A 19,994-nucleotide genomic window follows, 5' to 3' on the forward strand; every position below is an offset into this window, starting at 1 on the left:
GCCAAATCCTCCGGGGCTTAAGTGGTTAAAGGGGAAAGCCTCAGGGGAGGAGTTTGGAGCCTGAAGTTGCGCTTAAAAATGGATCTCCATCTAAGACTTCCTAACTCAGAAAGGCCAAGACAGAGTAAAAATGGGGACCTCTTGGGAGGAGAGGACTTTGTAAGGTAAGCGTGCCAAAATGTGCATAAATGCTGAGCATAGTTACTCATTATGGAAGGAGCCTCTAGGGGTCCAAAAATGAAGTTTCACTTAGGAGTGCTAGCCAATAATGTTCCTTTTGGACCATTGGAGAAGAAGATCATCCTACTGTAGGGAATTTAATATCGCAAGACCTATGAGGCTTCATTAATGTATATAGTCCAGGGAAATGGGCTAATACTGCTTAGGAAGCCCCCTGTAAATCTGGAGGATAAGAAGCTTTAAACAAAAACTTTTGTTTCATTGTCTATTATCTCAGGTGGAACTTCTGGCACCAATGGTGATTCATGCCATGCAAACTCAAGGCGCTAGACAGAAATTCCTTACTCTGTACATATCCCAATATATTGTCTTCTATAGCCTGAATGGAGAAAAATGGAGCCAGTACCAAGGGAACACCAGTAGTAATCAGATGGTATGTATGTGTTTTTGCAGCAGTTGGAAAAAATGGATCTTATATTGTTGAATTAGAATGTACGTCAAGCCAAAAATGTTTATTTCTTTAGTTTTTAATAGGTGGAAAAGCATTAGAGCCCCTGTTAAATTTTGTTCCTGCTATGTAGAGCAGATTGACCTACACAAGGTGACCCCAGTATCACCAGACATAAATAATAGGCCTATAACGAATATGTAAGAATTGTTCTGATGCTTAAGGACTATACAGGTGTGGGAGCTGAGCTGGTAAATTCTCCTGCCGATCCAGCCCTCAGGCCAATTGTTATATTCAAATGGAAAGTTTTTGCACACCATGGGGTCTCTTTATACATTTGCATTGTGACGGTATCAGCATTCAGTAATAACCCCCGTAATGTGTCTAAGATGTTTATTTCCTATGCTCATCAGCACCATCTAGTGGCCTTATTGAGTTTTTTTTTTTTCTGAATACAGCAATCAGGAAAATACAGCATTATGGTCACTAGATGGAGCTGATGGTCATGGGGAAAAAACATATTAGACACGTCACAGGGTATTTTTTGTAATGGCTGAGACATTGACATGGTGAGTTTATTCATAAATAGACCCTCTATGTAATGTTTATCAATTAAAAAAATGCAGAACAGCAGGGCAGAATGGAAAGTTTTTGCACACCATGGGGTCTATTTATACATTTGTAGTGTAATTGCATCAGCATTCACACAGCCATCAAGAATAACTCCCGTAATGTGTCTAATATGTATGGCAAAATCCTGTTTGTTTGTTCAGAATAACAAAAGGTAGGAATCCACAACAAAGTTTGTGACCCTAGGAGAAGAAAAAAGAAAATAATGCAACCATCATATCTGGACTGGTAAGCTGCAACCTACAGTATCTCACACAAGTGAGTACACCCCTCACATTTTTTGTAAATATTTTATTCTATCTTTTCATGTGACACCACTGAAGAAATGACACTTTACTACATTGTAAAGTAATGAGTGTACAGCTTGTATAGTGTAAATTTGCCGTCCCCTCAAAATAACTCAACACACAACCATTAACCACTTGCCGACTGCCTAACGCCGATCTACGTCGGCAGTCAGCCCCTCACAGGCAAAGTGACGTAGGGCTACGTCACTAGCTTGTGAGGGTCTAGGGAGCGAGCGCGCGCCCCCGCGTGGTCACGGACCCCCCCCCCCCCGCGCGTGTGACCAGCGGACCCGATGTCCGCTGGTCACTCGGCGATCGGCGGGGGAGAGGGAGAATGTCAGGCAGCTTGTGTAAACAAGCTGCCTGTCATTCTCCTCGCTGTAAAGACACTGATCAAACGGATCTAGTATGTAGATCCGTTGATCAGTGTCCTTACAGCTCAAGCCACAGCCAATCACAGTAGAAAGCACGCCCCTAGGGACACACACAGCCCCTCCCTTCCAAATAAAGTTAACCCCTTCACAACCAGTGTATTTTTACAGTAACAGTGCATATATATAGCACTGATTACTGTATAAATGTCACTGGTAACCCCAAAAGTGTCACAAATGTCAGTCAAGGGTCCGATCTGTCCGCCCCAATGTCGCAGTACCGCAAAAAAAATCGCAGATCGCCGCCATTACGCGTTAAAAAAAAAAAAACAACAAAAATTACAAAAATCTTTCCCTTTGTTAGTAAACGCGATAACTTTTGCGCAAACCAATCAAAATACGCTTTTTTTTACCAAACATATGTAGCATAAAACAAATTGGCCGAAAATTTTAAAAAAATTTTGATTTTTACTTTTTTTTTGGTGGGAATTTCATATAAAAAAATGTGAAAAATATTGCTATTTTTGCAAAATTGACGCTCTTTTTTTTGTTTATAGCGCGTGATCAAAAAATCGCACAGGTGATCAAATACCACCAAAAGAAAGCTCTGTTTGTGGGAAAAAAAGGACGTCAAATTCGTTTAGGTACAGCGTCGCACGACCGCGCAATTGTCCGTTAAAGTCACGCAGTGCCGAATCGCAAAATACCCCCTGGTCAGGAAGGGGGTAAAATCTTCCGGGGCTTAAGTGGTTAATGTCTAAACCACTGGCAGCAAAAGTGAGTACACCCCTAAGTGAAAATGTCCAAATATGGCCCAATTTGCCATTTTCCCTCCCCAGGGTCATGTGACTCGTTAGTGTTTCAAGGTCTTAGGTGTGAATGGGGAGTTTATTTTGTGTTATCCCTCTCACTCTCTCATACTGGTCACTGGAAGTTCAGCATGGCACCTCATGGTAAAGAACTCTCTGAGGATCTGAAAAAAAGAATTGTTGCTCTACATAAAGATGGCCTAGGCTATAAGAAGATTACCAAGATCCTGAAACTGAGCTGCAGCACGGTGGCCAAGACCATACAGCGGTTTACCAGGACAGGTTCCACTCAGAACAGGCCTCGCCATGGTTGACCAAAGAAGTTGAGTGCACGTGCTCAGCGTCCTATCCAGAGGTTGTCTTCGGGAAATAGACTGAGTGCTGCCAGAATTGCTGCAGAGGTTGAAGGGGTGGGGTCAGCCTGTCAGTGCTCAGACCATACGCTGCACACTGCATCAAATTGGTCTGCATGGCTGTCGTCCCAGAAGGAAGCCTCTTCTAAAGATGATGCACAAGAAAGCCTGCAAACAGTTTGCTGAAGACAAGTAGACTAAGGACATGGATTACTGGAACCATGTCCTGTGCTCCGATGAGACCAAGATAAACTTATTTGGTTCAGATGGTGTCAAGCGTGTGTGGCGGCAACCAAGTAAGGAGTACAAAGACAAGTGTGTCTTGCCTACAGTCAAGCATGGTGGTGGGAGTGTCATGGTGTGGGGCTACAGTTCATTGAGGGAACCATGAATGCCAACATGTACTGTGACATACTGAAGCAGAGCATGATCTCCTCCCTTTGGAGACTGGGCGGCAGGGCAGTATTCCAACATAATAACGACCCCAAACACACCTCCAAGACTAAAGAAGCTGAGGGTAAAGGTGATGGACCGGCCAAGCATTTTTTCTGACCTAAACCCTATTGAGCATCTGTGGGGCATCCTCAAATGGAAGGTGGAGGAGCGCAAGGTCTCTAACATTCACCAGCTCTGTAATGCCGACATGAAGGAGTGGAAGAGGACTCCAGTGGCAACCTGTGAAGTTTTGGTGAACTCCATGCCCAAGAGGGTTAAGGCAGTGCTGGAAAATTATGGTGGCCACACAAAATATTTACACTTTGGGCCAAATTTTGACACTTTCACTTAGGGGTGTACTCACTTTTGTTGCCAGCGGTTTAGACATTAATGGCTGTGCGTTGAGTTATTTTGAGGGGGCAGCAAATTTACACTGTTATACAAGCTGTACACTCACTACTTTACATTGTAGCAAAGTGTCATTTCTTCAGTGTTGTCACATGAAAAAATAGAATAAAATAATTACAAAAATGTGAGGGGTGTACTCACTTTTGTGAGATACTGTATACCTGTGAGTATGACATATTTCAGGATGACGTTCGTTCTGAAAAAATATGCCATCTGCGCATGTGCGGGTATTCACTGATGCAAAAGAGCATTGGCATTTACGCAATCACCTGCAGCCATGCACGTCTAAGGCCAACTTGTATGTGTCACATGAGGCTCCCTGGGCCTGAAAGCATTCATGTGCTTGTACCCTAAGGCCCCTTTCACAAGGGCGCACCGTGTGCAGAGATGGTGCTATCAGATCCCCGCTATCCTCTATGGGGACAGGCGGTCCGTTCTCATCCGATCCCATCCCATCCTCCAGACGGATGGAAAATAGGGTTTCCATGCGTCCATATTTCACAGACCGGATCGGATTGCGTAGCAGTGGGTGTCAGCGGAGATGTCTCCGCTGACACCCGCTGCCCCATAGGGATGCATGGAGCATCCGATCAGGTCCGCCTGAAAGACTGACAGGTGGATCGGATCGCCCGTGTGAAAGGGTCCTTAACGTCATGGTTTTTACATTTCTATCTTTTTTTTCAACTTTTTAATTGGTCACTTAGACATCTTATAAATGAATGTATCGCTGTGTTTCCAGGTATTTTTTGGAAATGTCGACGCCTCTAGTATTCGAGAGAACTATCTGAATCCCCCTATCATCGCTCGTTTTATAAGGATCCACACACCGGAAGTAGAGCAGGCCTGAGGATGGAACTTTTTGGTTGTGACCTTACTAGTGAGAATTTATATAAATTATTGTATATTTATTATCATAAATCTTATTAATGAAGGTATAATGACTTGTAACATTAGTGTAAACCTTTCCTTGGCCCCAGCTCTCCTTACATTGCTTCCTTCAGCTCCATTAGCTTCTTCCCTGGCCAGAACGGCTGGAGAAAGTGACATCAGAAAAAGGAAGTGATGCATTAAAGGCATAGGTGTGCGCAGCCTATTGCGCTAGGGTGTGCACCCCTAATACACACACGCACCCCTAATACACACACGCATACAGACACACACTCTTTCAAATAAATGTAAACAAATATTTTTTAATGTTTTAATACATTTTACATCTTATGGCAGAGCCGGTCAGAGGGGGTGAGCGGTAGAGGGGGAGTGAGAGGGGGCTGAGAGAGAAAAAGGGGGGAGAAAAATAGAGAGAGTGGGAGAAAAAGAGGGAGGAGAGAGAGATGAGGGGGAGTAAGGGAGAGAGAAATGTGGGGGGGGGGGGAATAAAGAGGGGGTGAGAGAAAGGGAAGGAGGGTGAGAGATATGGGAGGTGAGAGAAAGAGAGAGTGGGTGGAGGGGGGAGCGAGAGTGGGAGGAATGAGAGAGAGGGATAGGGGTGATGAGGATGAGAAAAGGAAGGGGGAGGGTAAGAGGGAGAGAGAAGGGGGAGTAAGGGAAAGAGACACAGGGGGGTTGAGAGAGAGAGAGAGAGAGGGGTTAAGAGAAAGGGAAAGAGGGTGAGATAGACATGGGGGTTAGAGAAGGAGAGAGAGGGGAGAAAGGGGGGAAGAGAGAGGTGGCAAGAGATAGGGGTGAGAGAGAGGAGGGGTGGGGGGTAAGGGAGGAGGGTGAGAGAGGGGTGATATGGGTGAGAGAGAGAAAGGGGTAAGAGAGAGAAAGGGGGGGAGGGGGAGAGAGCTGGAGGGGGGAGAGAGAGAGGAGGGGATAGTGGGAGAGAAGGTGGATGTTCAGTAGGCTGGTCTCCCCAGGCTCACACTTCTGTACATTCTATGATATAGTGGGTGATTAGGGTGTGCCCAGGCACATCCGGCACACACCCTGTGATTGCCTATGGTTACATGTCACTTCCGGGTTCTCCGTTTGAAAGGGAGAGCAGTGAATGGATGTTCACTCATCTCACTCCCCTCTACTCAGAGGCACCCACCATGACTGTGCTGGGTCCACTGATGGGACGGAGCCCAAAGTGTGTGGAAGCAATCCAGCAGCTATATAATGGCCAGATCGTTTTCACCTGACAGCTGATAGTTGCCAGTGTGTGTAAAATCCCCTGCTGCTACCAGCATATGGCACACATTAGATGGCAATAGAAGGTGTGGCATTGGGGTGAATATACTCATGTGGCAGATGCGTTTTCCAATGAGTTATGCCAGTCCAAGCTTCACTTTAGGGCAGCCACTTTTATTAAAAAGAACAACACAGTTCACAAAGTAAATTGGTTGCCCACGCTGGAGTTTCCATCATCAACAGCTGGCATCCTAAAGTGTTACTAAACCCACAACAGTAAAATCAGTCTGTATACGGAGTAAAGCATGCTTGTTATACTCACAGTGGAACCTAAGGGGTTAATCCTATGCAATGTGTAAAAAGGCTATTTTATCCTATCTTCCCCTGTTTCTCCCCTTCTTCCACTGTCCCCAATCCATCTCCTGATAGAACAGAGCCTTGGAGGCACTCTGCACATGCTTAGTTTGGTTCGATTGCTAGAGTTTTTTTTTTTTTGGAGTCCGCACAGGGCCAATCAGCACTTTCCAGACAGAGGGAAGGGGGTCCTGCAGCCTCATAGGATAGTCAGAGGAGAATTAAATCTCCTCCTACAAGCTTTAACAAGACGCTGACAGAAGTCACAAGACTGCTATATACTGCTGATGAGAAAAGGTATTTAGCAGTTTATATTTACTAAAATAATTGCATTTCCATGTTCCGTGTTCTGTGGGAGATCTGATATAGTGAATGCAGGCTCCTGGGTTTAGTAACACTTTAAGTAAGGGAAACTGGCAGTGAAACCTTGTGGCTTCACAGCCGGTTTGCTGCTGCTCTTTATGAATGGTCCCGCAATCTTCTGGGACCTGTAATGTGTCCCAGAAGGCTGCAGTGGGAAGGAGAGTTGGGGGCCGAACGTCTGGCTCAGATCGCTGCGGCGCATCTGACCGGAAGTGGGAGCAGGTACCTGTCAAAACCAGCTACCCCGTTCCCCGCTTTCTCCCTTTTGACTGAAGTTCTGCTTTAACCTTTAGTGGCAGCGCCCTGCTGCACGGCCCATCCTGGGCCTCTGGATGGGGGATCTTCTGACACCCCGATAGGAGCCCACCTGACTCCTGGAATGAGACCTCCTATCTCTTGGCACCAGGCTGGGGCTCCTCTGACCCCTGTTTGGGACCTTCTGTCTCCAGTATAGGAGCTGTCTCCAAACTGGGAGCCCTGGTCTATCCTCAGGCTTGATTATGGAACGATCCTACTCACACAGGCTTTAGGTATCCAGTAGAATCCAGACACAGGATTGAAGGCTCCATCCCACTCAAGACCTTCAAGCTGCAGCCCAAATCTTGGACTACAGTCCTGAGAAAGCCATAAACACAGCTTTCTCCGTTCAGGGTCGAAAGCCTGGATCTTCACATTAAGCCGTAGTGCAGATCTTGTGTCATTTTCCCCTACATTTTCCCAGTAGCAGGGCTTCACACTGTCACAAAGGGTTAATTAGCACTCGAAGGTCTTGCACCTCCCCCAGAAGCCTGGAACTTGAAAGTTCCAAAGTGTCTTGAGTGGGACGAAACCTTCAATCTTGTGATTGAACAATGAAGGAGAAGGAGCAGATTGATAAACTTATTTCTCCATCTCTCTGATCTCTCCTTCCATTAGCATGTCTTTTGTTAGCATGCGTCACAATGGAATAGGCTCCTTTGTGTTGCTTTTCCCTTTCCCAGTCTGAGCTTTGCTGTACATGTGATTGACATCAGGGGAAATCCAGGTACTTAACCTTGAAATACATTTTGTGATTTAGTTATACAGTACTAAATTTATATCTGGAGTTTAATAATACAGCTATTGATATGATGTCAACTAGGTTACTCAGCTCCTGTCCAAAATGGCCCTAGTATGTGTATGTAAGGAACTTTCAATATCCAAAGTGCTGCGTAAACTGGTGGACCCTAGACTGAGGACCCTAGAGAGGCATAGTTGTATAAAGTACTCGAAACCCATACTTGAGTAGAAGTGGAAGTGCTCGATCAAAAAGTGATTTGAGTAGAAGTGGAAGTGCTCGATCAAAAAGTGACTTGAGTAGAAGTACTAAAGTATTCAACATTTTTTGTACTTAAGTATTGCAAGTAGTTTTTTTTAAACATTTTGCTACTCAAGTACTGAAAGTAAAAGTACAAGTACTGTGTTATGTAGTTATTAAAGAAAGAAGTCAAAAGTTTGAACATCATATTGTTTTTTATTATTTCAAATGCAGCTTTTATTTATACATACAGTAGCTTTTATTTTCGTATGCGCTGAGCCCCGGTTCACACTAGGGCGACTTGTGAGGCGACCTGGTCGCCTCACAGGTCGCCGCAGGTCGCCTCCCATAGGGAAGCTACGGACCCGTTCTAATAGGAGCGACACAAGTCGCTCCGACCTAGAAAAAGGGTCCGGAGCTTCTTTGGGGCGACCAGGAGGCGACAGCCATAGACTTCAATGTTATGAAGTCCGTGGCGGCCGCTCCGAGGTCGCGGCGCGCTGCTCGCACCGCGATCTCGGAGGTCGCCCCTGAAAGTAGCGTCGCGCCAGTGTGAACCGGCGCTGATAATACACATGTTTTAAGCTTCATGAAACCTGCCATCTACTGTTCTGGCAGTGGTAATTTTTATAATTGTAACGAGTAACTATGCAGCACAAAAAAAAAATATTGGAGTAGAAGTATTGAAATCATTGAAAAAATGTAGTGAAGTAAAAGTGGAAGAAGGAGAAAAAAAATTATACTCTAGGAAAGTACAGATACCGCCTTTCCGTACTTAAGTACAGTAGTGAAGTAGTTCTACTTAGTTACAATACATCTCTGGAAAGGCAGGAGTACCAACCACTGAGCCACTATGCTGCTCCACAGGTTTAAATTTTCATAGCAAGTCACCTGTGGATCGGTTATTAAAAAAAAAAAAAGAGTAAAATGGATAAATGGGACTTCTAAACTTTGACTAACACCGTAAAGCAGTAATAAATATCTGCTGAGGCCATGTTTTTGTAGCAGTTCTTCCATATTAGGTAGAACCCAGTTTCCTAAGGTATGGCTAGCTTTACAAATGCCATCCAACATATGGGTAATATTATGGTGAGTCGTTTTATATTTAGATTAATTGTCGTTCTCGCTCTCCCTTCCAGGTTGCTCCATGTCTCTTGGTATGCAGTCTGGAGCTATCATTCCATACCAGCTGTCTGCCTCCTCTTCTCTTCACTCTGTCTTCTCTTCCTGGGTTCCAAATTTGGCAAGGTTGAAGCAGCAAGGACGAATCAATGCCTGGAGGCCACAGTTAAGTGTTCCTGGTCCTGCTTCATGATCTGTTCCTGATCTTTCTTCGATATCTGGCCTTTGTATTCGACATGCATTGTGGTCTACTTCTAAGAGGACTTCCTACAAGGTCCATGGAATAGAAGTGACTTCCAGTTGGTTTACATTTCTGTATTGGTCTGAATACTATTTATAAGATTTGATGTAGTAATGTATGGAACACTTCCTGTCTATTGGTTCTTACCAATACGTCTTCTCGTGTCGTGCTTTTATGAAGCTGACATAAATGCGTGCCATGGTAAAAATGGGTGTGGCCAAGTTGCGTCCTAATATTGGGCCTGCCTTAAAGGAGCATGGTTAAATAAAGTCTAAACCTTCATATGGTATACACTGTACATAGTCTGCAGTGCCTGTAGTCACAACATACTCCATATTCACTGTGCTATAAATAAGATCCTACCTTACATAAACCTAAAGGATCAATAAGAAAAATCCTGCTACATATTTTGTATTTAACTTTATTTCACTTATTGCTCCCCCTTCCTTTCCCTTCTTTCCTCAAGGTTGTAAAATAAGTTCCCACAGTCTCTCTTGATATAACAATGTTTTTGTCCCGATAAAACAATGTTCTTTTTATTGCTTAAACCACTAATCCTATCATGTCTGTGAAGGTTCTGTTATACCCAAGTCATGGTAGATCTAGTAGTAGTTATTCATATTTAACTGGACATGTTCTGTAATTACTGACTGTTTAAATGGCCTTTCAACATTAAAAAAAACTGTCAAATAAGACTAACTACTAATCCCATCAGTACATATTAGGTACATTGAACCCATTAGGTGCTAAAATGGTGTGACTGCATGTTAACACTAAAATGTCTGAATGAATCCTCTGCACACTGCTATACACCCTTTCTAGCAAACTTTGCAAATCCACATTTATAGCAATACATGTTTAAGCTGGCCAACTGCGTCAAAGTAATCCCTCTCTGGCCAGGCCCTACTCTACTCTGCAAAATACTTATTGGCTTATAGAATACCTCAGTGGATATAGTGCCAATATGGGGCAAAGAGTGATAAGTTGTAGGAGGGCTAGAGATTCAGGTCTGCACAGTGCAATAGAAATACAATATTCCTGTGCTCAAATCTGAATAGCTTACGCTAGTAGTCTCCAAACTGTGGCCGGGGGGACGAATGTGGTCCTTTGCATACCTTTATCCAGCCCTTGGGGCACTATTCCTCCTATTGATATGAGGCACTATTCCTTCTACTGACACCAATTATGGGACAATAATTCCTGCACTCACACCAATAATGGGGCACTATTCCTCCCACTGATACCAATGATGAGGCACTATTCCTCCCACTGATACCAATGATGGGGCACTATTCCTCCCACTGATAACAATGATGGGGCACTATTCCTCCTAGTGATACCAATGATGAGCCTCTATTCCTCCCACTAATACCAATTATGGGGCACTATTCTTCCCACTAATACCAACGATGTGGCACCATTCTTCCCACTTAACACCATTGATAGGCCACTAATTTTTCCCCTAATACCAAAAATGGGACATTGTTTACTCACACTGATGCCAAGACATTTTCTACTCCCACTGGCCACGGTCCGGCCCCCCTAAAGTCTAAAACACAGTAAACTGGCCTTTCTATAGAAGGTTTGGAGACCCCTGGCTTAGAAATATATATAAAACCCATCAGGTGCTAAAGGGACCGCATGTTAACAGTAAAAGTTATGAATGGACCATGTGCACTGCTATGCACCCTTTCTAGCCAACTTTGCATAAAATCAGGGATTTTTAGTTCACGTAGATTGCAATACATGTTTAACTGGTCTCCAATCAGCTCTATGGTCAGCTGACGGAACCACTGGCTGTAGTCTCGGGTTACCTGGTGGGACAGGAGAGCCCAAGAAAACCGTGGAAGGTGGTGAGAGTGGGGGGATTCCCCTCCCACTGCTTGTAAAAGCAGTCTAGCGGCTAATTATCTGCTAGGATTGCTTTTACAGGAAAGCTGACTGCTGGCTATAAAAAAACATTACCAGAAAGTGTGTAGTATGCCCACCATTATACCTCCCATCATCCACCCACTTCTAATGATGGGCATACATGCGATGTTGTTTTTTTTTTTTCGTTCAGCCCATGGGCTGAAGGGAAAAAAGGATCAAAGCAGATTCCTCCATTCACATCGATCGATGTGGATGAAGAAATCTCTGCCAAGAAAAGTGTTAAAAAATATATGGCGAAGCATAGGGGGGATCCACCCTCTGTGTCCACACCCCATCCCCTATGCTTCGCCATATATGCTCTTTTTAACTGCGGTGGTGAAATCACCTCCTACAGCGCTACAATCATTGATTACATATATGGTGAGAGCGAACGCTGTTGCTGTCAGAATAATCAAATCAGTGCTGCAGCTGATGGGCGTACCCGCAAAGCAAACAATGGTGAATAATAAAACACAGTAACAATAAAACATTACAGTAAACCAATATATTATAAAGTACAGTAAAAGTACGCCAATTGCAAAATCAAAAAGGTGTCTACGTATAAATGGTACCCCTTTCCAAATAAGGGTGACACCAAGTCCCAAACAATCTTGCCACTGCTCCCCATGTAGTCTGAGCAGTTGGGACTACCTATTTGGGGCTACTACTAACTGTCTCTCGCACTATCTGAAGTCACAATTGACACTAAGGCTCCGTTCACATCTAGGCGTTTTGGGGCGTTTTTGGGGCGTTTTTCTGCTCTAGGATCAGCTCTCAAAACGCCCAACAAGACAAATCCTATTCATTTCAATGGCCCCTGTTCACATCTGAGCGTTTTGACGCTGTATACAAAACGCCCAACGCTCAAAAAAGTACATGAGCTTCTTTTTGGGCAGATTACAGGCGTTTTCCATTGATCTCTATTCAATCTAAAAACGCCTGCACAAAAATCGCGGTAAAAAACACCGCAAAAATCGCGGTAAAAAACGCGCGAAAAACGCTACGCTCAGGTGTGAATGTAGCCTAATACAGTGATCAGTATATTTTATCTATACTGTATATAGTGTACACTGTGACAGGGAGTGAATGGGTTAATTAAGGGGTGATTAGGGGGTTAAATGTGTGCCTTTGTGTATTGGTGTCATTGTACTGATTGTGTACTCACAGTTGATGCTCTCTCTTCTCATGCTGGAACCGAGGCTGCATGCTCGGTTAAGGGTCCGTTATGGATTTTGGGGGTGGGGGTGGGGGGGCATGCTGTTTTTTTTTTTTTTTTGTATTGCTGGCATTCTTTTCACATGTCACACCCAAACATGTCACACCCAAATCGCATCTATATCATGCAGGTGCAATTTTAATGCAACTTTTGAGGGTTTACATTGAGGTCTATGGACAAGCTGCACAAGTGTGAATGTGGCCTAAATATTTGACATTTTTCAAGATATTTTGTATTTACTTCATTGAATCTAGTTGTATTTGTGTTCAATCTAAGTTTATTAGAGATTTTTAAACATACAAAAACAGAAAGCATTTCCTCAGAAAGTTGTATATTCAAAGAAAAAATAAAAAAGGGGGGGGGGGGTACACACCAGAGGAGCTAAGTATGAACAGGACAGATATGCGTTCATAGTTAGTCTGGTTGAAAAAAGACACAAGTCCATCTGGCTAAACCAATAAAAAACAATAAACAGTGAAATAAACCCAATCATACAATCCCATATACACAATCCTATACCCTCAGTTGATCCAGAGAAAGGCGAAACACCCCAGCAAAGCATGAGCCAATTTGCTACAGCAGAGGAAAAATATTCCTTCCTGATCCCCCGAGAGGTGATTTGATATTCTCTGGATCAACTCTGACTATAAATATTAGTACCCATTTATATTGTGTACACCTAGGAAAGAATTCAGGCCTTTTTTAAAGCAATCTAGTGAGTTGGCCAGAACCACCTCTGGAGGGAGTCTATTCCACATTTTCACAGCTTTTACGGTGAAGAAACCTTTCCGTATTTGAAGATGAATCTGTTTTCCTCTAAACGTAAAGAGTGCCCCCTTGACCTCTGTGTTGACCTTAAAGTGAATAACTCAACACCAAGTTCACTATATGGACCCCTTATGTATTTATACATGTTGATCATATCCCCCTTAATCTCCTCTTCTCAGGAGGGAATAAATTCAGTTCCTCAAATCTTTCCTCATAAACAGGTGGGGGGTACTGCGCTTCTGGGTTAATAGTGTATGAACTGTGCTTAATATAAGTGCCTATCACAATAAAGGAAGGGAACTATAGCGTATGTGGGTGATTTAAATAAATAAGGTAAATCTGTACTCAAATAAAGAATACCACAGTGCTAAAATATTGACACGGCACTCTAAAAATATATGAATAAATAAGAAAATAGAAAAACACTTAAAGTGCTGATAATGCTATAGTGACAGCTAAAGTGCTCAGGTGCATATAAATAAATATATTAGACAAAGTTAAAGTGTCCTCTGTGCTCCACAAAAATCCAACAGTCTGGGTGAAATATAGTCCAAATGGTTAGGGTAAGTGTTCAAGTGGGGGGAATTATCCACAGGTGCTGCTCCTTCACCTAACACCGTGCTTAGGGTAGTGGGGTGCTTCTCCTCAACCCCTCTAAGTGTTCTAGCAGCTCACCTTAAGGTCTAAGGGTAAAGGCCTTATAGTTAATCCAGGGGGCTCCTCTCCAATCCTATATCGTGCTCCACTAGGGCCAGGTATCTGGGTCGCTGCGGGTGGGTTGGCTCCCTCTCCCTCTCCAGGCTCCCAGCGGTCTCAGTGGATCTCAAAACAAAGGCTCGAAATAATGCAAGTATGTCATGGATAACGGGGTGCTTTATTTAAATAGGGTTAAAAACACTCACATTTTGTTGAATAAACAAGCGCATAAAGAAGCATCGGAGTGGGATCGCAGTCCTCACTTCCGCAATGTGCGTCACTTCCGGTCCGAACGTCCCTACGCGTTACGCCACTTCCGCGTCACGTGGCTTCTTCAGGGGTTCTTCTCCGTAATCTTCCTTCGACAATGTCATCCAGAGGAAGGCAAAAAACCCTTATGAAGCGTAGCCCCAATAGGGAAATAATTTCTTCCTGACCCCCTAAGGTGATTTTTTTACTCTTTGGATCTTTGAAAATATTCCTTCCAGTCCCCCTAAGGCAATTTTTTTACTACTTGGATTTTACAATCCATTATGTCATCCAGAGGAAGGCAAAAACCCTTCTGTGTTATCTCATAGGAACAGTGGAGAGAGACTTTAAACCTCCAACTCCAGAACGAAGAAGTTGAGTTTGGGTTCAAAGGTATAGGAAGAATAAGAGGGGTGAAGACAGGAAGAAATAAATGGAGGAAGAGGAGGGAAGATGTTTTGAATTGAATTGAGGAGGGGAGGGGGGATCGGTGACCCGGTGTGGACGTCCAGTTAGTGAAAGAAATATCCAGTTTAGGCACGGTTCGAGAGTATAGCAATGTTTAAAACGATAACTCTTATTTCCATTTCACCCATTGTATTTTAAAGAGTTATATTCTTGTGATACTGAGAAAATCTGCCAGATGGACCAAAGTTTCCAGAACCCATCGTTCCTTTCCATTTTCATGGTGATTGCTTTTTCCATCTCATGGATCTGGTCCAAGATATCTTGCTTATCCATTATCTGATAAGTGGTGTGTGGGTAGAGTTCCAGTGTAACGGGATCAGGCTCTTTGCTGTATTGAGTAGGTGTCGTACCAGAGAGGATTTGTATCTTCGATATGAAAAAGTATTCATGTGTAAGAGAAATGTGGGAGCATCAAAATCTAAATCTACATATGTTATATGTTTTATCCATTATGTAATTTCTTCCCAAAATGTCTGTATTTGGGGACAGGACCACCAGATGTGCATGAAAGTGCCACGACCACCTCCGCATCTCCAACAGGAGTCTGATAGTGAGGGGTACCAGTGTTTAAGTTTTACAGGGGTCCTGTACCATTGTGTTCTGATTTTGAACGCTGATTCCTGGAGTTGTGTGCTGAGAGAGCATCGATGTGAGAAGATGCATGACTTCCTCCATTGTGCATTTGTGAAGGTTTTGTCCAAGTATTTTTCCCAAAGTAATTTATATGGATCAGTAAAGTCTGATGAGGTTTCATTAAGCCATAAAGCCTGTGAAGTCACCTTTCTCATTGGAGTCTGAAGGAGACAGCATTTTTCAAAGCTTGTGAGGTCTCTATGGAATTGTGACTTGTCCTTATTGCTTTGGAGGAAGTCGTGCATCTGTACATAATTCCAGTATGACAGAGGGCTATTAACTGAACATTTTCTCTTCATCGCTTTAAATTGCAGTATTTTAGAGTTGTAAAAAAAGTTACTAGCCAAGACCCTTTTCAGTTCCCCTTTCTGAGTAGTGACAAATGAATTGTCCAAACCCGGTGGAAACTCCGGGTTGTTGTATAGAGAAGTGAAGGGGCCAGGGCATGTAGATAATTTGTGTTTGTGTAGTAGTTTTTGGAATATTGCAAGGGTGGTATTTATCAGAGGGTGCTTTTTGATTTCTAGTGGATGTGAGGACGGATTGGACCAGAGCATGTAGTGAGTGTCATATCTAGTCCAATCACGTTTAATATTAACCCAGACTTTGGTTGAACTATGGCAGTGCCAATCAATTATCCTGGTTAGATGAGTAGCAAAATAATATTTCTGAAAGACCGGGATACTCATGCCACCGTCAGCCTTACTAAGTTGCAAGTATTTGAATGTGATTCTAGGGTGTTTGTTTGCGCGGATGAAAGATCTCTGCAGAGTGGTAAGCTTTCGGAAAAAGGAAGCAGGTATATGAATAGGAAGCGCGTGGAAGAGATAGAGCAGTCTGGGCAAAACAGCCATTTTGATAATGGCTGCCCTACCAAAACAAGAGAACTACTTACCTCTGTCCCATCTCCTCAAATCGCCCTCCAGTGTCTTTAGTAAGGGAAGATACTTCATATCAAACAGAGTCAAGCTTAGCTGGTAATCTTATGTCTAGATATTTTAAAGCTTTTGATTCCCATCTATATGGCCAGTTCGCTTTAGTTAGGTTTATTAAATGTGGGGGGAGTGTTAAGTTGATGGCTTCAGACTTTGAATTATTTATTTTAAAATTGGAGAAATATCTGTATAGTTGGAATTGTTTGTTCAGGTTTGGGATTGAGATATGTGGCTGAGCGATATAAAAAAGAAGGTCATCAGCATACGCCAAAATTTTGAACTCTTTTTTTGTTTAGCCTAATGCCTTGAATAGATGGGTCAAGATTTATTGATCTAATCAGGGGCTCTAAAGTGAGAATAAATAGGAAAGCGGATAAGGGGCATCCCTGTCGAGTACCATTGTGTAATTGTAGTGGATTGGAAAAAAACCCATTGACCCTGACTTTAGCCTGTGGATTCAAATAGAGAACCTGTATCTAAGACCTTAAATTTGAACCAAAACCTACATGTGCACAAGTGGCAAAGAGGAAATCCCAAGCTACCCTGTCTAAGGCCTTCTCCGCATCGGTGGAGAGTAAGAGACCTTCGAACTTGGCAGACATGGCACCATGTATCAGGTTCAGGGATTTAATTATGTTATCCCTGGCTTCCCTACCAGGTATGAATCCGACTTGGTCAGGGCCAATGATTCTCTCTAGATAGGGGCGTATTCTATCCGCTAAAATTTTGGCTAATATTTTTAAATCCATATTCAATAAGGAGATGGGCCGGTAGCTCAAGCAAATAGATATGTCTTTATCTGGCTTGGGTATAACGGTTATATGGGCCATAAGAAATTAATTGGAGGGTTGAGGTTTGTCTTTAATAACATTGAGGGTGTCTGTTAAATGAGTGGCCAGGATTTCTGCATTCATTTTATAGTATTGGGACGTAAAGCCGTCAGGTCCCGGGCTTTTGCCTGGCTTTAAAGTTTTGATGGCAGTTATGACTTCATCTGGTGTTATGTCCGATTCAAGGTCGGACAAACTATCGGAATCAAGGGTAGGGAGGCCACTCCTGATCTGATAGTCTTTAATGGCTTGATCTCTGTTCATGTCAATATGTTCAGGTTTACTTTGTGGAGGGATGTTGTATAGGTTTGCGTAAAAATCTCTGAAGGTATTAGCAATGGCTCTGGAGTCCTGAGTAATATGTCCTTGTGGGTTTTTAATGCCTATAATATTATTGGAAGTTTGTGCCTCTCTAAGAGCTCTTGCTAGGGTCTTGCCTGATTTATCTCCATGCTCATAGTATAGAGATTTTTTAAGAAATATTATCCTTCTCATGCTAGTCTCTAAGAGGGCTCTGAAATCTTTCCGTGCTTGAATCAGGTCTTCCTCTACTTGTAAAGAGAGAGATTGTGTTTTGTGTCTAAATCTGAGATTTTGGTCAGTAAGTTTGCCATCATTTGCTGCCTTTCCCTCTTCTTCTGTGTGCCTATGCAAATTAGCTCACCTATTATGACCGTTTTGTGAGCTTCCCATACTGTAAGAGGAGATAGCTCGTCCGAACAGTTTTCACTGAAATAGCTGTTAATTGTGGCTTGGATACGGGTTTAAATAGGCAGATCCAGTAGAAGTGAGGAGTTTAGTTTCCAAGAGCGATCGCAGGCAAAACCCTTCTGAAGCAAAGCCCCAATAGGGAATAAATCCTCCCTGAATCCCTAAGGTGATTCCAAAGTCTCATCTAGAGGAAGGGGAAAAACCCTTCTGAAGCAAAGCCCCAGTAGGGAAAAAATCCTTCCTGGCTCATTAAGGCAAACAGATTGCTTTCTGGTTCTACAGTCCAGTCTGTTGGTGTTGATAAAATATGACATTGAGCTCCTTCCCTCTGTAGGGTATGGCTTTGAGGATAATTAAACTTCCCAAAAATGTCCACGCTGCCTTCCTTTTCCAGTTTATTTTGGCACAGGTCACAGATAAAATACATGGCCCCCAAAATGTGCCATAACTCACAGTAGCAGATCAAAGCCTGACAGTTACCGCTCCCTGTTCATTGAAGATGGAGAACTGAGCCATCACTGGTGGTGTGATTGCTAAGTTCCTGGTCTTAGAACCAGTGAGGGACAGCTGCAGCATTGGACCGAAGCTGCAGCCATATATGGGAGTCTGTATGCTTTTTTTTGTTTTGTTTTGCTGTACTTCTCCTTTAATTGAAAAGTGATAAAGGCCTTTAGGAAGTAGGCCCTGCCATATAGAGAGGGGAAAAAGAGCTTAATGTCATCAGCCTCTGACACCACCAGAACAGTCTCTACTTATTTTTCTTAAAAAACCAAAACTTCGATTTTTTAGGCTTTGATGGTTGTGAATGGCTCTTGAAAGCCTTAGGCTTTGACCACATTTTGGGTTTTGCTGGGGACAGACGTTTCGGCGGTACTGGAAGTCTCTGTGGAGGTGGACGCCCTGGTGAAACTTATGTCCAGAGGGAGCTGGAGGCCTCATTGGCACTCGACCTCCCGGTGCAGCTGGTCGCACTGGTGAAACATGAGGTCCCTGTCGAGCTGGAGGCCTCACTGGCACTTGACCTTCCGGTGCAGCTGGTCGCTTCGGCAGAACTTGAGGTCCCTGTCGAGCTGGAGACCTCATTTGCACTTGACCTCCTGGTGCAGCTGGTCGCACTGGTGAAACTTGAGGTCCTTGTCGAGCTGGAGGCCTCACTGGCACTTGACCTCCCGGTGCAGCTGGTCGCTGTGGCGGAACTTGTAAAGAGAGAGATTGTTTGTGTTTTGTGTCTAAATCTGAGATTTTGGTCAGTAAGTTATCCTTCATTTGCTGCCTTTCCCTCTTCTTCTGTGCGCCTATGCAAATTAGCTCACCTCTTATGACCGTTTTGTGAGCTTCCCATACTGTAAGAGGAGATAGCTCGTCTGAACAGTTTTCACTGAAATAGCTGTGAATTGTGGCTTGGATACGGGTTTGAATAGGCAGATACAGTAGAAGTGAGGAGTTTAATTTCTAAGAGCGATCGCAGGCAAAAACCCTTCTGAAGCAAAGCCCCAATAGGGAAAAAATCCTCCCTGAATCCCTAAGGTGATTTTTTTACTCTTAGGATATACAATCCACAGTCTCATCTAGAGGAAGGGGAAAACCCCTTCTGAAGCAAAGCCCCAGTAGGGATAAAGAATCCTCCCTGAATCCCTAAGGTGATTTTTTTACTCTTAGGATATACAATCCACAGTCTCATCTAGAGGAAGGGGAAAACCCCTTCTGAAGCAAAGCCCCAGTAGGGAAAAAAAATCCTCCCTGAATCCCTAAGGGGATTTTTTTTTTTTTTTAGTCCTTGGTTCTATAGTTTACAGTGTCATCCCGAGGAAGGCAAGAAACCTTTCTGAAGCATAGCCTCAGAGAGGAAAAAATTCCTTCCTGGCTCATTAAGGCAAACAGATTGCTTTCTGGTTCTTCAGTCCAGTCTGTTGGTGTTGATAAAATATGACATTGATCTCCTTCCCTCTGTAGGGCATGGCTTTGAGGATAATTAAACTTCCCAAAAATTGCCACGCTGCCTTCCTATTCCAGTTTATTTTGGCACAGGTCACAGATAAAATACATGGCCCCCAAAATGTGCCAGAACTCATTGGCACTCGACCTCCAGGTGCAGCTGGTCGCACTGGTGAAACGTGAGGTCCCTGTCGAGCTAGAGGTCTCACTGGCACTTGACCTCCCGGTGCAACTGGTCGCTTCGGCGGAA

The 19,994-nt window shown here is 43.5% G+C and overlaps 1 protein-coding gene across 1 annotated transcript in view; it reads left to right on the plus strand.

Moving 5' to 3' along the window:
* LOC309560625 (coagulation factor VIII-like) overlaps window positions 1-19,994 on the plus strand; it is a gene marked incomplete at its 5' end in the record, with an annotated part of 199,439 nt that overhangs the window by 20,341 nt on the left and 159,104 nt on the right. Inside the window, one exon of the mRNA XM_082264248.1 lies at window positions 458-613. Coding sequence (XP_082120374.1) covers window positions 458-613 — 156 coding nt within the window. The remainder of the gene's footprint in view (window positions 1-457; window positions 614-19,994) is intronic.

The sequence above is a fragment of the Pelophylax lessonae genome, assembly GCF_965119305.1.
Source record: "Pelophylax lessonae genome assembly, chromosome: 7".
Classification (NCBI taxonomy): Eukaryota; Metazoa; Chordata; class Amphibia; order Anura; family Ranidae; genus Pelophylax; species Pelophylax lessonae.